At 37.4% G+C, this 26,910-nt stretch overlaps 1 protein-coding gene across 3 annotated transcripts in view; it reads left to right on the top strand.

The window, feature by feature from the left end:
- The window catches only part of LOC129779788 (uncharacterized), a 41,047-nt gene extending 23,580 nt beyond the window's left edge, over positions 1-17,467 (top strand). For 2 of the 3 annotated variants that reach the window (XM_055787490.1, XM_055787491.1), the window contains 3 exons: positions 11,149-11,530; positions 15,110-15,233; positions 16,912-17,467. In XM_055787490.1, the coding sequence (XP_055643465.1) occupies positions 11,325-11,530; positions 15,110-15,233; positions 16,912-17,022 (441 nt within the window). In that variant the 5' untranslated portion in view covers positions 11,149-11,324 and the 3' untranslated portion in view covers positions 17,023-17,467. Of the gene's footprint in view, positions 1-11,148; positions 11,531-15,109; positions 15,234-15,453; positions 16,755-16,911 lie in introns of all 3 variants that reach the window. The other variant, XR_008743769.1, reaches the window with a different exon arrangement.
- Positions 17,468-26,910: the final 9,443 nt, after the last annotated feature.

The following is a 26,910-nucleotide window of genomic DNA, read 5'->3' as shown; positions in this document are numbered from 1 at the left end:
TTCCTGTTCTAACAGATGAGCAATTTCACGCCGAACTCTCAAAAAACTGCCAATCCTGCCCCAAGCTCTTATTTTTTTCTTGGCAATTTTGTACATACGTGGACCCAAATAACAATTATACTAGTTTGTATGTAACTCATTTCTTCTTCTTCTTCTTTTTGGCTTTAAGAGGGTTTAAACTTTTCAGTTCATTCGCCTCTAGTGACTCATATTAGAAACGAATGTTTTTTTTATACGAGGGTACGGTTCTGAATTATATTTCGGACGCTTAAGGCATATGATGCAGAAGACAGGTCTAAACATTATGCACAGAAATTATTTGGTTGATATTTTTAATAAATTAATTCAATATGCTTTGAAGCTTTCTACTTTGGTACCTATTTGATTAAAAACATAAAAAAATCATCGAATAAAATGAAAACGAATAAAAATCAAACTTCGGACACTAAATCAAATTTCGGACAGATTGAATTCAAATTTCGAAAATTACATTACACTTGATGAAAATTACATTACACTTGATTATATTTTATAGTCAACTGCGAAACACTTACCAAGCAATCACGGTAAACTGTTAACGATGATGAGAACTGATAAAACACGAGAGAAATTTTAATGTTGATGAACGGGTAAATTATACGTGCTCACGCTAAGCAAACGTCAAACACAAACGTTAGTAAGTAGTGATAGATTGATAGATTTTTGCCGATTATGTTATAATTTCTAATGTAGTTCTCATATGAAATGATAGTGAAACCAAGGAATTACTCTAAAGAACCAATTGTGATATTATTTTTATAGTTATATCATCAGTGCATTAACCATTTCAAGATATTAGAACAAAGTGTCCGAAATATGATTCAGAACGGTATCTTCGATGAATAACATTTTTCAAAAAAATCGCAGCTCGAAATCGCAGCTGTCCAATTAAAATACGATTTAAAATTACGCTTACGTTTATCTATTTATTTATTTATTTATTTAAATCTTTATTTCATCTGACTATTTGTTGTCATACTGAAAAATCGGTGGGTAAAAGCCAGAGTGTAAACCCTCACATATTCACGTCATACATTGATAGAAACACAAAAACATATGGCGGTCAAATTATAAAATAATATAAAAAAACAAGAACATTTATCACAACTCATAGTAGGAAGCGTCTTCGTCCAGTAATCATCCTTGATCCAGTAGTCCACGTTGAATCCGACCACGGAAAGCTTCAGCAGATAGGTTGAAGTCGAACAATTCGTAATACATATTGAATCGTGCTTTCATAAAGCGAATTGGGTCGTGTGCGCCGTAGTTCACCAAACGTAGTCCAATAAAGGGTGTGTCACATCAAATTGCATCACGGAAAAAACGCTGTAGAAATTCGCCCAGTAGACCGATTCTTTTGAAAATTTTAGACAGTAAAATAAAAACGATTAAACAACTTTTGGCATTTTCTTTTTATTCATACTTCGAGCCCAAGCCAGTATGCTCGCACCTTCCTCTTTACCCCGTCCATAAGGTTCTGTACAACGTCAGGTTGTATTTTTTTTGAACAGAATTCCATTTTCTCTTGAAGTCCGCCTCCGATTTGACAACTTTTGGGTTCTTCCGGAGGGCCTGCTTCATAATCGCCCAATATTTCTCTATTGGGCGAAGCTCCGGCGCGTTGGGCGGGTTCATTTCCTTTGGCACGAAGGTGACCCCGTTGGCTTCGTACCACTCCAACATGTCCTTTGAATAGTGGCACGAAGCGAGATCCGGCCAGAAGATGATCGGGCCCTCGTGCTGCTTCAATAGTGGTAGTAAGCGCTTCTGTAGGCACTCCTTAGGGTAAACCTGCCCGTTTACCGTGCCGGTCATCACGAAGGGGACGCTCCGCTTCCCGCAAGAGCAGATCGCTTGCCACACCATGTACTTTTTGGCAAACTTGGATAGTTTCTGCTTGCGAATCTCCTCCGGAACGCTGAATTTGTCCTCTGCGGAGAAGAACAACAGGCCCGGCAGCTGACGAAAGTCCGCTTTGACGTAGGTTTCGTCGTCCATTACCAGGCAATGCGGCTTCGTCAGCATTTCGGTGTACAGCTTCCGGGCTCGCGTCTTCCCCACCATGTTTTGCCTTTCGTCGCGGTTAGGAGCCTTCTGAACCTTGTATGTACGTAGGCCCTCCCGCTGCTTGGTCCGCTGGACGAATGACAAATTCAGCTTATTGGCGACATCCCGGACCGAACTTCTCGGATCACGTCTAAACTGCTTAACTACGCGCTTGTGATCTTTTTCACTGACGGAGCATCCATTTTTGCCGTTCTTCACCTTCCGGTCGGTGGTTAGGTTCTCGGAGTATCGTTTTAGTACTCTGCTGACCGTGGATTGGACGATTCCCAGCATCTTACCGATGTCCCGATGTGACAACTCCGGATTCTCGAAATGAGTGCACAAGATTAATTCACGACGCTCTTTTTCGTTCGACGACATTTTTCCAAATTTACGAAAAATTTACAGTGAAGCATGGCCAACGTGATCTATACACTCTTATCTGATTATAAGCGAAAGCTGAAGATATAATTCCTAAAAATTAAATTTCTACAGCGTTTTTTCCGTAATGCAATTTGATGTGACACACCCTTTATGAAGAAAGCTTCTAGACCGAAGGACTCTCTCAGGTGCATAGACGTTCATTTCAGCAAGAATACCAGGGCTATCTATTTCTCCCAACAGCACTTTGGCTGCAAACATTGCCTGGCTTACCATCCTTCTTTTCTGAAGTGTCTCGAGACCCACCAACTGGCAGCGGGCCTCGTAGGGTGGGAGATTGATTGGATCATTCCATGGGAGATGACGTAAGGCATAACGGACGAATTTTCTCTGAATTGATTCGATCCTATCAACCCACAACGCTTGATAGGGGCACCAAACCACCACGCATAGAACGATCGACTACCAATTGGGAGGATCAACCCAATCTCGTTCAAGAATATAGAAAAAAGCAACGGTCCGAGGTTGCTACCTTGAAGTACTCCGGAGCTGTTAGTGAAGTTTTCCGAGATATCCGTTCCAATTCTCACACACAGTTTTCGATTGGTAAAATACGACCTGAACCAACGAGTGAGCCTTGGAGATACACCAAGCTTCTCGAGTTTGGCAAGCAGTATGTTGTGATCAATCCTATCGAAAGCAGCCTTGAGGTCGGTGTACACAGCATCCACGTGCGCCCCAATTTCCATATTCCTGAGGCAAATTGAAACGAAAGGAACAAGATTCGTTGAAACAGATCTCTTTGGATAGAAACCGTGTTGATCAGCAGAAATATAGTTTTTGCAGCGAGATAATAATGCGTCGTTGATAATGATCTCGAATAATTTTGAACAGGCATTAAGCGATGTGATCCCTCGATAATTTTCGACATTCGGCTTGTCCCCTTTCTTGTGAACCGGAAACATAAATGAATATTTCCAACGTGTTGGAAACACGCCCTGCTGTACCGAGATATTGAACAGTTTAGACAGCGGTAATATAAGCTCAGCAGAGCAGTTCTTCAGTACGCAGGAGGGAATTCCGTCAGGACCAGCAGCGTTGGAAAATTTCAGTTTTTCGATGGCAGATTCGACACAGGCTGATGAAATCGTAATTAGCATTAGCATTAGCATTAGCATTAAGCAACTTGCACAATATCGTAGGTGGTACGAATTCAGAACTGTTACGTCAAAAGCTCGCCTCCATCCGTTACTGACGATTGGTAATATCTCTTAGATGAAGGCATTGTTTCTCCAACCGTTAAGAATTGTCCTGGCCACGTCCTTGCAACTGCTGAGGAAAGGGAAGGATTGTTAGTTCGATATTTACTTAAGAGAGATGCAGAGAACTCTACGACCTCTCATAAATATCTCGGGAACTTAGGAAATGTGTTAGTAGGGAAGGTAGGCCATAGGATACACTCAGTCAGTGATTGATTGATAATTATTAACTATTACTATTACTATAACTATTACTATAACTATTACTATTACTATTACTATTACTATTACTATTACTATTACTATTACTATTACTTTTACTATTACTATTACTATTACTATTACTATTACTATTACTATCACTATAACTATTACTATAACTATTACTATTACTATTACTATTACTATTACTATTACTATTACTATTACTATTACTATTACTATTACTATTACTATTACTATTACTATTACTATTACTATTACTATTACTATTACTATTACTATTACTATTACTATTACTATTACTATTACTATTACTATTACTATTACTATTACTATTACTATTACTATTACTATTACTATTACTATTACTATTACTATTACTATTACTATTACTATTACTATTACTATTACTATTACTATTACTATTACTATTACTAATACTATTACTATTACTATTACTATTACTATTACTATTACTATTACTATTACTATTACTATTACTATTACTATTACTATTACTATTACTATTACTATTACTATTACTATTACTATTACTATTACTATTACTATTACTGAATTTCTTCGAAATGACATCAATCCATCATTCTGTGTAACTGAGCCTGTAAAAAGAAACGGATTAGTAAAAAATAAAATAAACAATTGGAAGCGCTTAAGGTGTAAACATGGAGAAGGAATTGTCCGGCATCCAAAAATCGGTCATCTTTGGCACCTGCGCGATAGTTCGACAATTCCTATGTCAGGACTGAAACGGCACGAGCATGCAAGATACGTGGAATCCACAGAGCCTAGTCCCCCTTTTGGCATTCAGTAGCCCGGGGTTTGGTGAATATTCTGGCTAGGTTCGCCTAGTTACGAAGTGAGATAAGTCTGCAAAAAAAAAAAAAAAAAAAATCCCTCCAAATGCCCTCGACTCCACCCAATTGAGAAATGTTGAGCAATTGCTGAACAGAAGTAGAAGAAGATATAAATATTAATAGAATGAAATTATGTGAAACTCAATAGTAAAATGTAACGTTTCATTCGATGTCACGTCAATAGCTGCATGAAAGAAATCAATCTACACTTAGAAACTACATTCTTAATACAGAAGGTGAAACTGATAGACATCTAAAAACTGAAACTGGGTTCCAGTATTATGAGCCGTGCTCATGGTTCTCCCAGAAATTAGCAACATCTCGGAACATGGTATCATATAATGAAAAATATTATAATATAACATAATGTAATTAAATATAATATAATGTGATATCACATAATATAATGTAATAATAATAACAAGCTCCTTCAGAAGCCACTAGGAGTACGAAAGTTGAAGCGAAATCTGGAGCCCGTTACAAAAACTCGACAATTGTGGATTGTGTAATTGTGTATTGATTAATGATGATGGTCTTATCATAAAATACTATCAGCTGAAATCAAAAATAGAAAACATGTTCAGAAGCACTTATACTAATGTCAAATAGTTTAAAGTAATAAATATTGAAGCCTAGAAACCATCGGTTTGCAATACGACTGCAAAAAACTATCATAAATGATTCATCACGTGTAAATATTATTTTATCGTATATTTCAAACCCCAACAATGGACGATATCCTTAAGCGACCGAGAGCATATTTCTATTTGCGAGATTTTGAAAATGCGTATTCCATACATTGTATTGCACACATTTTTGGACGAAAACAAATGTAATTACGGACGATATCCAAACTAACACGCATGCTAAAAATATGTTGCTTAAAAAATCAAAACAAAACATGCAAGACATTTGTCCCCTATACACAATATATATACATATATATACACATATATACATATATATACATATATATATATATATATATATACATATATACACACATATTTATATATATATATATATATATATATATATATATAACAAGCGTTTATTTCCCATGTTAAACGAATTTAATGTGTAAAATTTTTATAAAAAAATTGTGAAATTAATACAATATTTTGAATCTAAATCTAAATCTGTATCTCAAACCGCAAAACGTCACCGCCATTAGAATTTCAACAGTTGAAGCTGTTATCCAAAATCCTATTCTGTAGACACAAACCGAATTTGTAATCTAGCTCTGGAACGGAAGATGTTATACCATACGAATATCAATACTAGCCGCAACAAGGGATTATTGAATGAAAAAACACCTATTCCACTATGGATCCGCAGGAAGCGAAACTAAAAATCATATGATGTGTGGGGAAGAGAAACTAAGAATACTTAGCTCACGTCGTAGCTCGCCCAATGCAATGCAGGATCTCTTTTGTAGTGATACCACCACCACGATACAGTTCACGGTCACCACAATGTTGTACACACAAGTGAATTGATCGACCTCTCCACATCGACCCTCTCTTTTGGGCACAACTCAGCAGCAAACTCCCGAGAGAACTGCTCCAAAATCAGTTAGACAAATTAGAAAGAATAAAAATTAAGTTATTTAATAATTTGATAATTTAGAAATCCAGCTATTTAATAATTGAATAATTTTATAATTTGATAAAATTCAAATTCAAATCCGATTTCAATTAAAAAAATTAAAAATTGATGAATAACATAATTTAGTATTTCAGACTTAAGTCGTCAGCCATCCCATTCACTCTCGAAAAATATTCTCTTTGTTACAGGCTGATGAAATCGTAATGATATTAAAATCGAAAGTGTCTCTTATCGCATCTCCAATCGGGATCGACGAAGCGGAGCGATCGTTAAAAACACTTCTGAAGTGCTAGGCCAGGAGTTTGCATTTTTCAAATGGGGTACAGGCAATTCTGTTGCCCAGGTGGATTTCCAATGTAGTCCATCCTCCTTCCTTTTTGTTTTAACGAACGACCAGAACTGCCTTGGATTACGCCGTAGATTGTCCTGAATGCGCCTAGTATACCTTTTGTGAAGGAAACGATTGTACTTTCGGTATTCCTTGCTGGCTGCTGAGAGCAAATATTTGGCGACTGAATTACGGCTGTTACAGTACTTGCGAAGCGCCCTCGATCTCAGTTGCTTCAAATAACGTAGTCGAGCATTGGACCAGGCAGGCTTCGGCGCAGTTCTGCTCGACGGTACACAGTCAGATATCACTCTGCCCATGACCTCCTCGAAGTAGTAAACAGCTTCATCTATCGATGCGCAGGAATCCAGGAACTGCCAATCTGCCTGGGCGAGCAAAAGCCTCAATGCAACACAATCGGTTCTTCGAAAGATGAGCTTACGCACGCTCACGTTAGATTAATATGTATTTCTAAGGCAGGATGGTAATTGTCAAGACCGATCAAGGGTTCAACAGGCTTCTACAACAGACCATTCCGTGACTGCAGCTTCATTCACCAACACAAAATCGAGAATCCGAGCGTCAATATTTATAATTTGGTTGATTTGCGTTAGATTATGCAAACTGAAACCATCCAGAAGTGTACAGCAAGAGGCCGGAATCATCAGCAGAGACGTTTCAAATCAGCCCAGACTGATTGTAATCACCAAGTACCAGAGCTAAGTCATTCTGTTCTAGTCGAGATAGTACATCACCAATCGAACTGATGAATTTGGTGATACTGATGGAATCCGATTTCCGGTCTGGAGGAAGGTACACCACACCGACACTCAATGCTCTATTTGGTGTCGTAATTTTCACCCACAAAATCTCAAGAGATGTACAATCTGGAGTAGGGTCGCGAAAGCAACGAAGACGTTATGAAACTGCATTCAAGACGCCACCTCCGCGCGATTCAGAGCTATTCAGATGATAACGGTCATTACGAAATACTGTGTACATACTCCCAAACAATTGTAAGGAATTAATTCGTTCATCAAGCCAGGTTTCAGTGAGAACTATAACGTCGTAGTTGGAGTCAACAGCGGTCAAAAATAAGTCATCTATCTTTGTCCTCAAGCCGCGGACGTTCTGGTAGTACACCAAGAGACCGTCGTTTGTTGTTCGCTCGAAATCAGATGAATCATCAATACGTGTCGAACGTGGCTTGGTGTTACGCTGGAGCCTTCCAAAAGTTCAGTGGCTTCAATATCCGGATAAATGCTGCAGATTTGCTGAGGAGCACTGAAAGTCGAAGAACTATCAGGCGATGGAAAACTATCGGAGAGAACGTACTTACCTGTATGAGAGGTTCGAAAGACACCGACACCTTCCTCGACCACAGGACCACAGAATGTTTTCATATTTATCTTCTAGAACACCGGATTTTCTAAACTTTATCGGACATTCGCACGAAAACGTAGATGCACCCAGGTTTTTTTACGAGGTGGTTTTTACGCGGATATGGCAATTAACGGGGGTTTTTCCGCGAATTTTCCAATTAGCGCGGTTTTTTTACGCGGGTACCGAAATAGTGTCTTAGAAAGTGTTATGGAGTATTGTTGTTGAAACGTGAAAAAAATGTACACTCAGAAAAAAAATTAATACTTTTTTTTCTATTTACAAAAAAAAAACTTTAATTTGCAATTTCTAAAATACATATTTTTTAATATTTTTTTTATTTTTTCATATAAAATAGAATTCATGTAGAAAATTTGGGCTCAAATTATGAATTCTGATGTGATTAAAAACAAAAAATCTGTTTCTCAATCTTCTTCTAAATGCAGCCATTCTCGAGATATTTTAAAAAATATTTATAATTTATTGTCTTTTTATAGTAAATTGGCTCTTTTAATATGTTTGTCGTGTTATACCGCCATGTTCATGGAATTTTATGAAAAAATTGTAAATTTGGGAATCAACATTTTCAATTCGCTGTCAGATACTGCTAACATGTGTCTTGCTTGAATTACGGCTACTTATTTGGCGATTTTGATCGCTCTTGTAATTCTCAATGAAAACGATCAATGCTCTTTTCTCCAACAAGATAAATTACAAGCATGTAAGTTCGAAGAGTGGTTTACAAACCCTTGAATACGGCTTTTTTGTTTTGCTTTCCCCACCAAACTTGAACTCCCCCTGACATGGTTGGAGCGTTGTCGAAAATTGAGAACGGCACTTCATGAAAACTGAACCGTCACTCTCCATTTAAGGTAGTATGTGTTGTAGTATATAAATTAAAAAAACAAGATTTTTTTCCTTCATATTCTTCATAGTCTAGACATTCAAGAATATACCCCAGAGAGGACTTTTCGTAAATTCCATCGTTAACCAAATTATAGTCATTTTAGTGATTTTTCACTTTTCCGAGGCCCATACGATAGCGGCATCTTTACTGATCTGTTCGTTTTTTTTTTTGGTTTAAGATAACCAGAAGAGCTGGAATCATTTACGCCATGGCGCAACTTTTTCTAAGCCCCCTTACTTCACCAGCTTGTAACTATTTTAATTTTCAATATTTTTACCGTTTCTTTCTTGTTGTAATGTTAAAACATAAAGAAACTAGTTATGAAATAATTGATAGTGAAAATATTCGTTGTTTGACTTGTTCAGAGCTAGAAAAAGTGCCCAAAAATTTTTGTGTACACTAGAATACCCTTTTAATGAGGGTTGTCGTTACTCAAATCAGTAACCTCCATCCAAAACAAAAAAAACCCAAGAAAGATTATTTACATGAACATTTCCATGGTGAAATTGTTCACTGAATAATGACATCAATCACAGAATGAACTCGAACGAATTTCAAAGAAGACGGGTGACGTTCATTCTAAAGTTTCAAGAAAACGTTTTCTTGAAACAAATATAATGATCACGGTCGTGGGTCGTGGTCACCCACGGTGACTTCATCAATTCAATTATTCATCAATTTTCAAAAATTATTACCTACTTTTTTGTGAGATTAACCATGCATCACTAGCCGCCAAACTGTAGACATGTTAGAGATTCGAATACGCGTAACCACAGTACTAATTGGAAGGAATTTCTTTGACGAAAGATCCTTCGGCCAGAACAGGAATCGAACCCGAACCCCCGGCATGATAATAACGTGTAACGCTAACCACTCAGCCACGGGACCGTAACTGCTGACACTACTGCTCTTGAATTATGTTCTTTGTTGATCCAAGAAGCGAACTCTCATGAACGAGACTAATGTTCTGGTCAATTTGCCGCAACGTATCGAAGATATCGTTTTATTCTAAACGCATTTATTAAGTTCCATGAATGATGAATTATTTGATTACTGCACTTAGTTTGTAATCAGATTTTCTTATAGTTGAATGAAATCGCGGCGAAACTACTCCATTTTATTCCGTGGTTAGGTTTGGTAAAATTGAAAAATACATTCTTCGGTACAAGTATTATATTTGTATTGACTCTCAAAGTAAATATTAATAGCAATCAACAATCAACGAGAGCAAACAAAGACTTTGTTCCGATAGTCACTTGAGAAGTAGCGATTAGTGTCCACGACACAGAAATCTATTGGCAGACATGGCTTGTTATTTTTTTTCCGAGAGATCCCGGACAAGTGATAGCACTGTACCGTTCTCGAACTTGAACTGGTGCAGTTCCCATTTATTTCGTCTTTTTTATTTGTTCTGCGGCTGCAGTACCCAACATAAGATGCAAATCGCTGGTGATCTTGTAGCCGGCTTCACAATAGTGCGAGAAACTTTTCCACTGCACCCATTAACTCATTCGATGATTAATTTTGGTGAGGAAAAAACTAAAATCGACCCGTAGTAAAGCGGTATCTCTGAATTAAATTCACTAATCCATTGCTCTCTTTCGAATAATTGCACTTTTTTGTTGAATGACTGCAACCGGACAGGAACAATGATCACAAATTGGGGATTGAAATAATAACCGAAGCGTGTGGTTATCTGAATCGGTTTGACCATGAAATAATTTGTACAAAAACACCATAGCGCATCTTATCTCACATGCACAACTTTTGTATATTAATGTTTAATAGTAGAACGACCACATAAATTTTGTGTTTTTACACATTAAATTTACCGTCTGGTACAGCGGTCCCCTTCGGATTAACGACAGTGGACTACTCGTTTGGAAAGTTCGAAAATGAAATTAAGAAAAGTACACTGTCAATTTGCAGGGATCTACACAGACCTAACTAAAAGTTCATTGTCGATCCCCAGCTCAGTCGAGATTGACCCCTTTCTTAATAAGTTCTTCCAACATGATTCGACCTTGAAAACCGTAAACTTATTGTAGCATTCCAGAAATATGAATTAAAACTTTCTGCTTGTTCCTTCATTATCTTTCGCAGACTGAACTGTCCCACATTTTGCCATAGAAGAACCCACTCAACTATCATACAAAAGACCCAGTGTTGGATATTGAGACCATCGAACTACAAGCAAAGGGCAGCCGAGCAAATTTGCTTCCATTCAAAACACCTGTTGTTGCCGAGCGTGAGGTGAAGGAGGAAACACAAAGAAAAACATGAGTAAATGTGCGGCGATCGTATTTTTCATTGTGGCGCTCGCGGTGGCAGAGCTCGCGCAAGCGGCCAAAGATACCAAGGAAAAACACATCAAGTACAAGGAGAAAGATCTGATGCGAAAGTCGATCGTGTACGATAAAAACACACCCGATGTATTCTACTGTCCCACCAACAAGCCCACCGGGATGGATAAGATGATTGTGAGGTAAGTGTTTGCACTTGATAATGGCTATAAATTAGAAAAATCCCCACAGATTCAAAACGGTGTTAATAAGGGGAAAATCTAAGAGGGTTGTGTTAGGATAAAAACATATATCCGTTCATGATGCTCTGTAAACAATTATTAACATTAACATTAACATTAACATCAAGAATTATCATTCGTCCCAATTTCGTCTCGTCAAGATGGTACTTTCACATTTCTTTAAATCTTTAGCCAATCCATATGTGCAGGATCCTCCAATTAAGACGCAGTAGTTTATATGTCAGTTTAACAACAACGCCACCATTTTCCACCATAATATTTCCTGAGATTTGGGAACGTTTGGGAAATTCATCATGAAGTCTTATTCGATTAAAATTAATAAACAACATGATATGAAAGATTTAAAAAATGTGTTTAGTGTAATCCATGACAATTCTACAAAAATCAACAAATGGAATAACTATCTGTCGTTTGATGACAAAATGAATTTAAGGTCACTCCATTGGTGGTATCCAGTCTTCAGAAAACATGCGCTGCGCTGCGCTTGAGTTCAATTTTCATCAGTGCGCGTTCATAACAAACACGTATTCTCTCTTGGTACGGAGTGTACCAAATTCATAAGGAAGAGAGCGCCGAATAAACAACGGCACAGAATTCAGATACTAAACATCGTTTCTCACTAGTGTGATGTGCGCCTCACTTTATACACACACTTAAAATTCTAGCGCCCACTTTGTCTTCGCTAGTTATTAGCAAAGCATAAAAACAACAGCGCGCATCCATACCAACCGTATGCGCTTGTGAAGAAAAATAACGCAACAGAGAAAGCAAACCAGATTCAAGCGCGGCGTAAAACAGGTATAGAAATACGGCGCAAAATACGATGAAAAACTCGGTGCAAAAACATAACAGAGTACAAAAAACATGTTACACATCAACACCGTGTTGCATTCTGAAGACTGGTGATTTCCAAAGTCTTGCAGACCAACAAGTGTGCTTCCAACGCACCATATGGCCGCTGTCGAGGTCCTCTAAAGATCTGATTCTTCACGTATCATAGATCTAATTTGGACCTGGAGTTATTATCGATGGCAGATATTGCATTAAATTTACCATTCGCACTTCAGATCGGATTTGCTTGTAAAATAGTATAGTTTGGAAATTACACTTCTTCAACGTTAGGCCGGTTGCTCCGATCTCCTGGCCCACTATACAGAACGCTCGGTCTTTCTCTTCAGCTTCCGTTGCACTCACGACATACGAGATATGGCTATTAAATAACGAGACTGCGCGCCTGGTGGGCGCGCTAGAGGGGTGGGGGGAAAAACGTTCGTGCGTTCGGTAGCTTGAAATGTCTGCTATAAACGTACGAAAACACGTTTTTGTCACTATAGTAGTTGGCGAGCAGCAGTGGTTTGAATGGAACGTGGTTTGTAGTGCGCGTCGTAAATCATGTGTGACGAAAAACACGAACAACAACGCACCTGCTCATAACGCGCTGTCGGTGAAGCAATTTTTAGCCGATAAGGGCATTCCAGTGCTCGAACATGCCCCGTACTCGCCAGATCTAGCCCCATGCGACTTTTTCTATTCCCCAAGATCAAATGGGCGATTACCTGCCACTCAGACATGGCTGGCTTCGACTGACGCTTCCAAATAAAAATGTTCATTTTGACCAGGTACTTCTTCAACGTTAGGCCGGTTGCTCCGATCTCCTGGCCCACTATACAGAACGCTCGGTCTTTCTCTTCAGCTTCCGTTGCACTCACGACATACGAGATATGGCTATTAAATAACGAGACTGCGCGCTTGGAGGCAATAAGATCAAATCCGTGTTGAACGGTACCCGATTTCATTCCGTAGGAAATCGCGAAGGAAAAAGCGACGCGGCTTTTGAACGTCATCACAAAAAAAGAGTTTCAGCACTGCTTCGAACAATGGAAAAAACGTATGGAAAGGTATGTGAGGAGCCAAGGGAAGTATATTGAAGGGTAGCATATCGTTGTACCATAATTTTTCAAAATATAACCCTTTTTCGTAACCAGTCTCGTTATTGAATAGCCATACCTCGTAGAAGCGAGAGGATGTTGTTAATGCTGGATCGCTTATATCCCGCGGACACGAAGTGTCTCACGATGTCCAACTTCCTCGCTCCGGTTAGGAGCTAGCAGTAAGATCAAAGCCTCGAGCGTTGTTGCCATGGCTGCTGAAAATCAACCAACAACGCTGTCAATTTTTTCTTTACACAACAGGGTTTCTTTACACAACGATTGGCGATACATAGGTAGATTCACCACCAGGTGACAGGATAATCGTATGAAAAACCGATAATTCTTCTTCGCTCCGGATGGGAACAGGCAGTCGAACGTGGCAGGAGATAGTTTGAAAACTTTTTCTCAGCGAAACATTTGTTTCAAACAGAAATCGTTTCGGATTGCTGGTTCACGCAAGCGAAAAAGGTCTCGAGTGCAAAAGGTGCAAAGGGTTTAAAAACCTCTGGCTCGAATAAAAGCCTGTTACGAGCTCCGTAATGACAAATGTACAGTTTTGACGTCCAGTGGCAACATTCGTGTTTGGGACCCAAATTATTCTCCATAAGATTCAAAGGCCCGAAGGCACTTTTAAATTGCTAAACTTTAACGAAAATGTTTGCATGGTTATATGCAATTGTGTATCATAATTTTGATTTCAAAAGTGTGTTCATTTCACCACAAAATCCAAGAGTGTCATGGTCGTGGCAAATCGCCCATCTCTTCTCGGCCGCCTTCGAATGCTTTATACCATTCATACAGTGTTTGAGACATAATTGAATCACCAAATGTATTATGCGTTCTTTTGAATTGTAGCCATAAATTCGGCAGTGTTCCTAGTGGCCAGATCTGGAATGTATGGACAGCAGTTTGTTTTAAAATGTTTCCTCTCTCAGTGCTGAAATGCTTCTCACGATTCATTTTGTTTCAATGAAGTATGCTTTAAGGAAGCCGCGAACTGAAAATTGATTTTGGACATCCACTTTGAAAATCCGACAGGTTCAGATTTTAAATCGTCAAGTCGTGGAAATTGGCGAAATCGCATGCTGTGCTTAGCCTTCTCGAGCATTACCATGAGCGACATACTATTGATAGACAGGATCACGGCAAGGATCGGAAGCTGTATTTGAAGGTACTGAGAACGATCAGGGAAAACCCAGGGCTGTCGGATGATCATATCGCCATGAAATTCAATGCTAGCCTTCAGAAGGATTCGTCTGCGAGAATGATTTTGATCTTTACGGATAAAATAAATAAAAACAGTCTTATTGATCAATTTCTGATACTTCTACTTGGCCTTGTTTCTCTCCGTGATTGTCATGAGCCACGTTACACAGAACTCACACTAAATGGCGTTATATAGCTGCCTTCGATGCTGTATTATACAAATTCCCGTAATTCGGGCTTCTAATGGTTAAACGACACCGGTCACATACTTAAAAAAAGTTATCTTATATACTTATTGCGTCTAATATACTCTGATACTTATATTATCGCGGTTACAAATGTCGATCATACATTAATACTAATAAATTCAAACTCCTTCCAGATCTCGTCCACTGCACAAACTCTGCGAGTACGAGGGTAAACCTCTTCCGGAAGACTACAAATCCGATTGTTACAAGGATCTGGACGAAAGTGACTATGCCTGCAAGGAAAAATACAGGATTATGGTAACCCTTCAAATATGATGCTCGTGTTGATTTGAGAGGCAAATTAGCAATACGCTCACGTGGCTCATTTTTCGTTTTATTTTTCATTTTGAATTCGGCTTGAATGCAGTATTAATTTTGCACCCTCTCTATCTATATATATTCGTTTGTTGATAGGGAGAACCTACTAATCGATAAATGGTGATATATTTTATTTTTTGGTTTTTCTCGTAACTTTCAGAAACGGTACGCCAAAGAAAATGTCGAAATCTAATCAAAACGCATTTACAAACACGCATAAATAAAAACAACTACACAAACCAAACAAAGCAACGCCAAGTGCACTCGCGAATTCTTCATTAGACGCCTACACTGCGAGCCCAAGTTTTTGGCAATGGAAAACGCACGCGAGCATTCTCTCATCTTTTTCTTCTACGCAATATGCACGAAATTGAACGATAAAATTAGACTTAACCGACCTAAAGCCGCAACCCTCGAATACGTACAACTGACCTTCTATTAGTCGTTCTTCCTCTCTGTTATACTACGATCTTCTACGAATTTTGACAAGCTATACCATTTTAATAACGTAACGTTTCCTTTTATTTCCCGAGTAACGAAAATGTATATTCAAAATAACAAACCGAAGCTTTCCTGCAGAATTAATGCCAAAACAGGCTACACCAGCTTCTCTATAACTTTTTCGAAAGATAAAATGTGTATAGCCATAGTAATGCTTTGATGTTAGAAAGCAGTTGATCATTTAAATAAACACGAACAAGAAAGGGTTCCAACAATCGGTTACCAAATATTAACGAAAACTCGAATTTATACAAACCCCTTAATCAGTAACAAGTAACTAATTTTATAAAATTTGGCAATGACAATGAATTTGGCAATGAATTGAAAGTGTTGCCAGTCCATTGCAGACAACGTTCATTCGAATAATTTCTTTTAGAAAAATGCATTAATCGTTCTCTACAAACGGAGTTTTGCAACCGTTTCATTCAAATTAGGCTTTCATCTAGTAGTAGTTCCATAGTATCATTCCAAAATAGCCGCTTCATTAGTTTACCATTCTACTGCCTAAAACACGGAATGAAATGGGTTTGCTAATTGCGGCGGAACGTGGGTGCGTCAGCACAACACTCAACCACGGTTAATTTTTTCGAGCTATTAACAACTATGAAATGTGATCAGGCTGGTGGAATAAAATAAAACGAATCATTTCATATTTAAAAAAACACTAACTGTTTGCTTTGGTTTCCGGAATGACTATACAAACTAATCCGTTTCACTAATTCAGTCAATCCTTCCAACATGGACAGTACAGTTTTGATTCCCATAGTCCTTTTAACAATAAAACCACTAACGATCTTGCCATGAACAATCGAGACAAAACCAATTAACAACCGATTTTTGACAACCGCGACAAGAAAAAAAAACATGTACAAATACGTATATACATTACATAAACACGGAAACTATGATTTGCAAACAAAACATGCCACAATTTTCACAAGGGATCGCAGCTAACAGCAGGTGCGTATGAGCAGTAAATGCTTGCAATATATTTTTTTTTCAATTTTTTTCAATACATTTAGTTTTCATAAGGGAAGCTTTTTATTTGCGACACAAAACTAATCCGATTCCCGTTCTAAATGATCAAATTAATAAAATGGCCAATCTCTCTCGACAGATGCGCATGCACCCACCGGGCAGCGATGCTCCCTTCAACGGAACGCGATTGAGCCGATTCATGGACATGGACGAAGATATGAAGAGGATTAAGCCCAAACGACAACACTAGATGGATTGTTGATCCCTGTTCTGGAAAGGGAGAAAAAAAGAACTACCGCAATAATGCCTGTAAATAAGTGGATTGCCATAACGTCTAAGCGTTTGAGGACCTGAAACGATGAAACGAAATTTTCCGCTGAAATCTATATACTCGCTCACGCAACTATTTCATTTTGTTTGTTCTATGAAATAGACATAATATTGTGATTGATTTTACAACGTTGCGAATGTTACGCATCCATCCATAGAAGGATGAAGATTGTTTGTTGTTGATTTTGTTTCGAAGTGTTAAGTATATTGAAAGTGAGAAGCAAAGAAAGTGAAGGATTAACAAAATTGTGCTAAATACATAACAAGTCGTGGATTTCTACCAACCTTTGTAAATTAGTTCTATTTAAATCGAACCGCAATAGGGCTATTTAAACTTAAAATAAAAAAGTAACAAATTTTTAGAACGTGTTTCGTTCATATTCTGAAGCCAAAGTTTTTTCTAATATTATTATGTCTTGCACTGTCCGTCAAACACCTAAGTATTTTTCGCTTCCTAAATCCAACTCCACACAGTTCAATGCACCCAAGCTTTTTCAGAAGTTGCCATACTTTTATCATCTCTGGAGAAGTTATTCCAATTTAAATTTTCCATTTTAATTTTATGCGCCTGAATTTCCGCATTCGAAGATAGATTTTGATGTATTCACATCCAAAAGAAATAATATTCAACACTCGTCGCATATCACAATCAATGAAACCCATAAGATATTAGTTTGTCAAATTTGTTAGGCGGCTCGCACACCCGAGCAATAAGCAAATAGCAAGCAGCAATACGCAATATGCAACATGCAACATATTTTGTTGTACTTCACATACCAAAGCAATGAAAACGCCTGATAATATGCAAACAATTTGCTTAATTAACGAAACTTGCCAAATTATGGGCGATAAGTTGCTTTTTTTTTTTTTTTTTTTATTCCCTCCTCTCACCCCCATCTCTAAGAAACTCATACTCGAGCTTCCTAGAGTTGGTCTCCTTTTTTTTTGTTTCACAGGACGCTAAACACTTAGAGGTAAGAGTACAATACATAACAATTAGTACCTGTTGGATCCCAGTGAAATGATATTCTTTTAAGGGATCCAAAAAGAGTGCACAATTAAACTAATTATTAAGATCAGACTACTGTATGTCTACAATTATGTCTGTCTGTCAGTCTGTCTACATAAAAAATTGAAATATCTATATTAAAAAAGAGTTAATTTTCGTCTTCAGGAGCAATCGCAGCTTTGCCCTGAACAAGTCTATACTGGTTATCGACCTGATATGCGAAGGTAAACTGTTGAATAGCGACGGTCCAAAACGCTGTTGACCAATGCTAGATGTTGCTCGAGTTCGTAATAAGTGTTGTGCTTGTCGTGTAACGTAATGATGACTCGCGGTGGGGATTGTCATGTTATGGTGTATGTTGTTATTGTGTAATATGTTATGTATAAGTTTCAAAGACTGAAGTTCCCGCAATCCAATAAGAGGCAAGATACTGTGAGTCTCATTTTGATACAGGTCTAGAGTTGAGTACAAACTCGGTAGCCTATAAATTATTTTAAGACACATGTTCTGCAATGTTTGTATTTTTTTAAGTCTTGTTTTGCATGCATAGCCCCAAACCAGTAGCCCGTATTGGAGTTGAGAATGGATGCATGCAAAATAGAAGTTAATCAGAGCTTTGTGAGGCAGGAAAGGTGATACTCTCTTCAAGATACCACAAAGGGATGCGAGTTTTTTTACGACGAAATTTACATGGAAGCTCCACGTCGGGACTTGGGTAAAATAGAGCTGTATCATCAGCAAACAGTTTTGCAGTTCCTTTTAAAGGTAGATTGCCAATATCGTTCACATACAACAAAAATAACAGAGGTCCAATATTGCTGCCTTGAGGTACCCCAATACTTATAGAACACAATGTGCTTTTGGCATTATTTACTGCTACATATTGTTGCCTATCAGTTAAATAACTTCGCACTATATCATTGGCTATTCCTCGGATTCCGTACGTGTTCAGTTTTTTCAATAATATACTATGATCGATAGTGTCAAAAGCCTTTTTAAGGTCTAGGAAGAGTGCACCAACCATCATTTTTCGATCAATTTCATTAATAATTTCATCTACAAGCTCAGTGACTGCTGTTGTCGTACTACAACCTCGCCTGAAACCGTATTGAAACTTGTAGAAGACTTTATTTATGTCGAAGAATTCGCATAATCTGTTCACAAGCATTCTTTCAAAAATCTTGTTGAATACAGAAAGCGTTGAAATTGGTCGATAATTGCATGGATTCGAGGCTTCACCAGATTTGAAGACTGGCACTACTCTAGCTACTTTGAGGCATTTAGGATAACTACCTGTGGTTAGTATTCTGTTGAACATGTCTGAGCAGATTCTAGCGAAAGCTGACGAGTTCTCTTTAATTAATTGTGCCGGGACGTTATCAGGGCCGCAAGTTTTTTTACTGTTCAGTTCATTTATTATTCTTAAAACTTCATTTGGTGTTGATGGGTGCAGAAAGATCGAGTTTTGGACATATCGAGAATGAGTAAGCGGTGAGTGGTCGTTATTTCTGGGAATTTTGTTCGATAATTCCTGCCCAATTTTCGAGAAATAGTTATTGAAAATTTCGCACACTTCCTCATCGTTAGAAATTTTCGCACCGTTGTGGGTTAGTGTAATTTCTGATTTCTGGGTAGAGCGTCCAAGTAAACAATTAATTGTTTTCCACATTTTGGCTTGACTTGAGTAGTTCAATACTTGTTGGAAATATACTCTTTTACATTTACGTTTTTCAGAGAGAACTTTGCTTGTTATGTGTATTAACATCTCTTTCAAGTTCGAGTCATTTGGTCGAGTCTTAACCTTCTTCAGAATTTTGTTTTTCATTTTTATCAATTTCCAAAGGTCAAAAGACATCCAAGGACAGTTTTTTCCTTTGGTTTTTATCTCCACAGAAATAGTTTTGGAGCATTGAGACAACATTGAGTTGTACGTTGACGTAAGATTACTCAAACACAACTCGACGCTCTCTCCGCAAACAACCGTGTTCAGGAAATCTTTGAAGCAGGCGTTAAGACTTCTGCGATCTACAATAGTCTTAGTCAATTTAGTTTTTTCTTTACACCCATATAATTTTAATGAGGAGATTATCAACGAATGATCACTCAAGTCTGAAAAAACCAACACCAACACGTCGTTTTGCTTGCGATATATGTTGCTATACAAATGCGACTGCGATATCATATTGCATCGGTGTGTCAACAAAAATGTAATGGAAAAACCCATTGGCGAGAAAAATATAGCTTATTGCATGTTACTCATTGCAAGTTGCGTATTGCTCCGGTAAATTCAACAGTTATTTCGTCAATAGTGTCAATAGCTGATCAACCAAAGTATTGAGTTGGCCAGTGAACCTGACGAAATAAATCAGCCGATTAATATCAATTGTAGACTAGATTGTTTGTCTCCCATCACTTTTGCTGAGTTAAGAGATATTTGATTTTCGTTGCAAAAATCGGCTGGTATCTATAATGTCAACGCAAAAGTGATACAAGATTGCTTTCATGTCATTGGACACGATCTACTGGACCTAATAAATGAATCAAGGATGCAATAAATGTTTTTACGGTGGTTAGACACCCCCTCCCCTCTTTAAGGGGGAGCTGCCATACAAATGAAACACAAATTTCTGCATAACTCGAAAACTTCAAGCAAATGGATCCGAATTCGGCATGTGAAGGTTCTAGGAGGCACGAAACTTTTCTATGGTAGATAGACACTCCTCCTTTCTCTCTCTGAAGGAGAGGGGGCTGATAGTGAGATAAAACGTATGGAAAACGATGGATCACCGAATGTGTTGATAAGAGCAAAACTCGAGAAAGGAATTGTCCGATTTAGGGCTGTCTTTATTCTATCATATTTTCTGTATCAAACATTTATTCCATGTAACGGAGAAACATGTTATTTGCAAATGGTTGAAAATTCTTGAACGAGAATTGTGTCTGAAAATAATCTGAAATTAAAATGACGAGTTTTGGTAGAAGTACTAGGAATTTTATAGCAAAAGGTAATTTGAAAGGGTAGATTAGAAAATCAATCAATGAACAGTTCTGCGATTAGACCCATGAACGTGCGCTCAGTAAAAAACGTGAATGTGATAACGAAAAATAAATTTTGGGCGGGACGAGGTTTGCCGGGTCAGCTAGTTTTATATATAAATGATCTGCGACGGCTTTTACGATATTGTGACATTAATTTGTTCGCGGATGATACTGTCCAATTCATCGCAGCTAAAGCCGGGTTCAGACGGTGCGAGTAAACATACGAGTCGGTCTAGTCAGTTACTGCAGTGCAGCTACTCACACCGTGTGAACACATCATGCCAGCTAGTGTCATGTGTGATTCGGTGTGCGAGCTACTTCAAAGTTTTTTGAATTTAAGCCGGGTTCAGACGGTGCGATTAAGCATACGAGTCGGTCTAGTTAGTTACTGCAGTGCAGCTACTCACACCGTGTGAACACATCATGCCAGTTAGTGTCATGTGTAATCCGGCGTGCGAGCTACTTCAAAGTTTTTTGAATTCACTCGCACTTGCATCCCGTCAAAAACGTCAAAAACAGAATTTAGCGTTCAAATCAGGGATGCCAAATGTGAAGAAATGTCTCTATTTTTAAGATATTTGAAAATATGCGAAGATATTTATAGACTTGAAAATTATTGGAAAAACAAATAAAACCCTCATAGTTTCTAATCGAAATCGTTGTTATTTTGTTTTGCACGCTGGTGGGGCACGCTTTATTTTTGTGATAGTTTTCTTGAGAATTTACAATATAGAATCAGGCACAATTTTCATTCAAAATTCGCTTACAACTTGCAAAGAAAGTATTGTTCTAAAAAACAGAATACATATTCGATTTCAAAAAGTACATTTTCATTCATTATTTTAATTTTTGACGCATTTGACGTATTTATTCCACCTGCAAATCTACTATCATTTTTATTTTACAAATTGGTACACGAAGCTGCTGGCAAGGCGAAATAAATAAAATTTAAAAAAATCTTTTAGGTTGTCATTTATAGCATCACATACTTCCGGAATTATCTTAGCTATGAATGCTTTCGAGATTCTAAAAAATATCGACAACTATCTGAACGATATTCCAGAAGCAAGGCACATCAATGTCCTTTTTTCATTTCACTCTTGCAGGTATAGCATCCCTCATGAGTGTATCTTGCCGTTGTGTTTTTGGTCCAATTAAATCCAACAGTGTTTCCACTAATTGAGGTGTTTTTCTCAACACTGCTATGTACTCTAGAGGGTCATCATCGTAGAGTTCCTCCAAGATTTTATTTGTTGCTCCTTCTCCTTACATCCAATTCCTGGCCCAAATCCTTTTGCCTTTCTGCTTTTTCGGATAGTACCTTCAGTTCGAAGAAATTCAGCACAAAGTATATTTATACACGGTCAGCGTGTATTTCGCGATAAAATTGTGCAACTAAATAAAATAAATGCAATTGAAAACCTGAGACGAATACTGCCAATAGAGAAATCGATTTCGGATCAATCATCTGTCAAATTCGGACCTGATTACTGTTTCTGACTATTTGATGGACATTTGAAAAATCATCTGGCATCCCTGGTAAGCCAATGCTGTAGTATCTAGTTTCTCGTCAGAAGCTCACACTATGTGAACGGACAAGGCGAGTCAACCAATTGTCAAGCGAGTTCACCGGGTCAGTAGCTGCTCATTCTCAAGTCAGCTACTAGCAACGTATAAATGGGCCTTTACTCGCACTCGCATCCCTCAAAACGTCAAAAACAGATTTTAGCGCTCGAATCAGGGATGCCAAATCTTGACATTGTCTTTACATTTCTCTATTTTTAAGATATTTGAAAATATGCGAAGATATTTATAGACTTGAAAATTATTGGAAGAACAAATTAAACCCTCATAGTTTCTAAACGGAATCGTTATTATTTAGTTTTGCACGCTGACGGGGCACGTTTTTTAAAAATAGTTTTCTTGGGGATCTAAATATAAAATCATTATCGGGCACGATTTTAATTCAAAATTCACTCAAAACTTGCAAAAAAGTATTGTTCTAAGAAACAGAATACATATTCGATTTAGAAAAAGTAGATTTTCATTCATTATTTTAGTTTTTGAGGCGTATTAATTGCTCCTGCAAATCTACTAACATTTTTATTTCACAAATTGGTACACGAAGCTGCTGTCAAGGCGAAATAAATCAAATTTTGAAAAATCTTTTAGACTGCCATTTGGAGCACCACATACTTTCGGAATTATTTTAGCTATGGATGCTTTCGAGATTTTAAAAAATTTCGACAATAATCTGAACGATATTCCAGAAGAAAGGCACATCATTTCTAGTTTCACTCTTGTAGGTTTAGCATCCTTCATGAGTGTATCTTGGCGTTATATTTGTGGAGCAATTAAATCCAACAGTTTTCTCACTTTTTCAGGTGTTATTCTCAACACTGCTCTGTACTCTCGGAGATCATCATTGTAGAGTTACTTCAATATTGTATTTGTTGCTTCTTTTCTTTGCATCCAATTTCTGGCCCGAATCCTTTTTTCTTTCTGCTTTTTTCGGATAGTACCTTCAGTATAAAATAAATTCAGCACAAAGTATTTTTAAACACGGCCAGCGTGTGTTTCGCTATAAAATTGTGTAATGATAAATTCAACTGAAAACCTAAGATGAAAACTGCCAATAAAGAAGCCGATTTCGGATCAATCATCTGACAAATTCGGACCTGATTGCTGTTTCTGACTATTTGATGGACATTTGAAAAATCGCCTGGCATCTCTGGTAAACCCGTGTCGTGGTATCTGGTTTCTTGTCAGCAGCTCACATTGTGTGAACGGACAAGGCGAGTCAACCATTTGTCAAGCGAGTTCACCGGGTCAGTAGCTGCTCATTGTGAAGTCAGCTACTAGCAACGTATAAATGGGCCTTAAGGATATAAAAGAAACCGAGGAACACATAAACGAAGATTTGCATTCTCTGGCTCAGTGGCTTAAATTCAAACAATTGAAATTGAATGTTGGCAAAACAAAATACATGCCAATCTTCAGCCAACTCCAATAATGACGTTAATTTTTAAATAGATGGTGAGACACAAGAACGCGTAAAAGAAATCAAATACTTAGTAGTTATCATTGATGACAATTTAACTTTTAAGTCTCATATTAAGTCTATTATCAAAAGATTGCCAAAAAGTACAGCGTTTTATTTCGTTTGAAGAAGGAGTTGATAATAAATAGTAAAATTAAGTTCTATAAATCATTGATCTCACCACATATAGACTTTTGCTTGTCGATCCTGCAGCGTTTACAAAATAAGGTAATGCGTTTGATTTTAAGATGTAACAGATACACTTACTCTAATTTGATGTTGGACGCGCTACAGTGGCTATCTGTGAAGCAAAGAATTTATTTTTTTTTCTGTATTATAGTGACTTTCAACGCTTCTGGCTGGTTCGTCACTTTTACCTTCCATTTTGGAAGAATGTCGGGAGTGAGAATTGAACTCGTGATCTTGAGCGTGAGAAGTATGGATGTTACCTCCACGCCAGATCGGCTCCAACAATTTATTATTTAACAATGGTGTTCATCTTCAAATTTTTAAACAGTATGCTGCCTCGATATTTGTGTGGTCGATTGAAGGAGGAAGTGATGTTCATAGATACAATACTAGAAACGCGGATGATGCAAGAACACCTAACTTTATATTCAGTCGTTCGCAGAACTCGTTGTTATACAAAGGAATATATTTTTTCAATTCGATGCCCAGTGAAATAAAACGAGCGGCAACAATGGCAGAGTTTAAGAGAATGTGTACGTTAAATCTGTTTTGTAAACAAATTTTCGAATTTTTTTTTAACTAATTTATTTATGTTTACTAATTATTGAAATTTAAAAAAAATAACAGGTATCTCCAACTGCCATGTTCGTACTAATTATGATGATGTTTTTTTATTATTTAAAAATTTAAAAAAAATATTATTAAAAAAAAGAAAAACGAGCGTTACTACGAAAGTTTGAGCCTCGCGCGCGTTTGATGTGCCTGGACTAATGTTAATAACGAACACAAGCAGAAAACTGACACACAATGAAATTTTATGTAGGGTCTGAAGTGGAAACTGGAATTGGGATAGCTCATTCAGAATTGTCGTAAACTATCTTTCATCAGATGGTTATATCGATTATTTCTGATTGTAGCAGATCTCTCTGTAACTTTTGGATATTGGGTTCAATTCTCAATCAGAAAATCAAAATTTTCTTGATATGCCTTGGAAAAAACTTTGGACCTGAAGTTGAGACTTTGACTATGTCAATGTCAATATGGATAGGAACATTGTTTGTTTTTTCGCAGTTCATGCCTATTTTTAATGTTCTATTGATATGGGAACCTTACACGATCAAACTGATTGACAATAAGTGTCTTCAATATCGTGACAGCTAGGCTTTCGACATCCGATCTAACCTCAATCAATATTTTGCCACCTTACACGGTCAATATCACCCTCAACCCGAGACAACGAAAATATCCCCGATGGCTAGTGGCGACATTCGAGTTTGGGATCCAAACTATTCTCCATCAAATTAGAAGGCGAAAAGGCAATTTTCAATTGGTAAAATTTGAATGAAAATATCTACTTGGTATTATTTAATTAGTTGAAGCGCGTAGTCCTAACTCTAAGTTTACCTATTTTCTATGAATTTTCAGATATTTCTACTAAAATTTATTATTATTATATAACGTCAGTTTCAGATACAATTTTTGTATGGGATTTTCTCACCACTCGCAGAAAAAAAGTGATTTGCATTCACATAGAATACTAATTTGATTTGGAAAAGTTAATTTTCATTCATAATTTACACTTTAAAACTCGTTTTTTCTTCTCAAAAACACATCATAATACTCGCTTCACAAATACAGACTGATCCTTTCAGTTTCAGGGATGCCAGATTATTTTAGATTGAGAAAATATATGCAAATTATATTATCTGCAAGCAAATGTTTTTATTCGATAAATAAGACTATGACAGTAGAACCCCGTTTATCTGTATCTGTATCTTTACCCCGATTATCTGTATCTGTATCTATTTCTACATTGATAGAACATAGTTTCTATGTTTAAACATCATCTCGACTATTCGCGGATAATCGGGATTCTACTGTAACTTGAATTAACACGTGATGTTTTTTCACCTGTGATTTTCCCAGATCTTCTCATTCTCCAAATTTTATAGCGGAGTGTGAAGAAACACACAATTTAGACTAAAGTGGCTGCCCCGCTCGCTAGCGCAAAGAATGACTGAGTTCAATGTTAAAAAACTCCTAAGACGTTGTTAATTTTCATTCACTCTCTCACCATCCCATTGTCAGTTTACTTTGAGGTTTTGATTTGTATCGCGAAAAGTATAGTATTTTGCTATTTTAAGTACAGTAATTTACATTTAATGCGACATTTTTCTAATTGGACAGACCTGTATGCGACACGTTTAGTTAGACATTTTTGTAAACATCGAGTTCGGGCCCAAGCGTCGACGCTGTACCACTCTCATCTTCAATGTCCAATTACAGGTCAAATCGCCTCCAATGCGACACTGAGTGGTTCTCCGGCAAATCGCATTAAATGTAAATTACTGTATCAGTTTTCCAAACCAAAAGCTTTCATTTATGATTCCTACAATTTCAAAAGTTTATAAATTTTAATTGCAATCGCAAAAAAGACTAACAAACATTAAATGTCCGCTTGCAAATCTGGCAACTCAGTCTGGAAGTCCGTGAGGTAAAACGTCATCACGATGCATCCATATGAAATGTCA

This window comes from Toxorhynchites rutilus, chromosome 3 (assembly GCF_029784135.1).
Source record: "Toxorhynchites rutilus septentrionalis strain SRP chromosome 3, ASM2978413v1, whole genome shotgun sequence".
Lineage (NCBI taxonomy): Eukaryota > Metazoa > Arthropoda > Insecta > Diptera > Culicidae > Toxorhynchites > Toxorhynchites rutilus.
The sequence above is the reverse complement of the archived record's forward strand: the minus strand, read 5'-3'. Positions and strand labels throughout refer to the sequence as shown.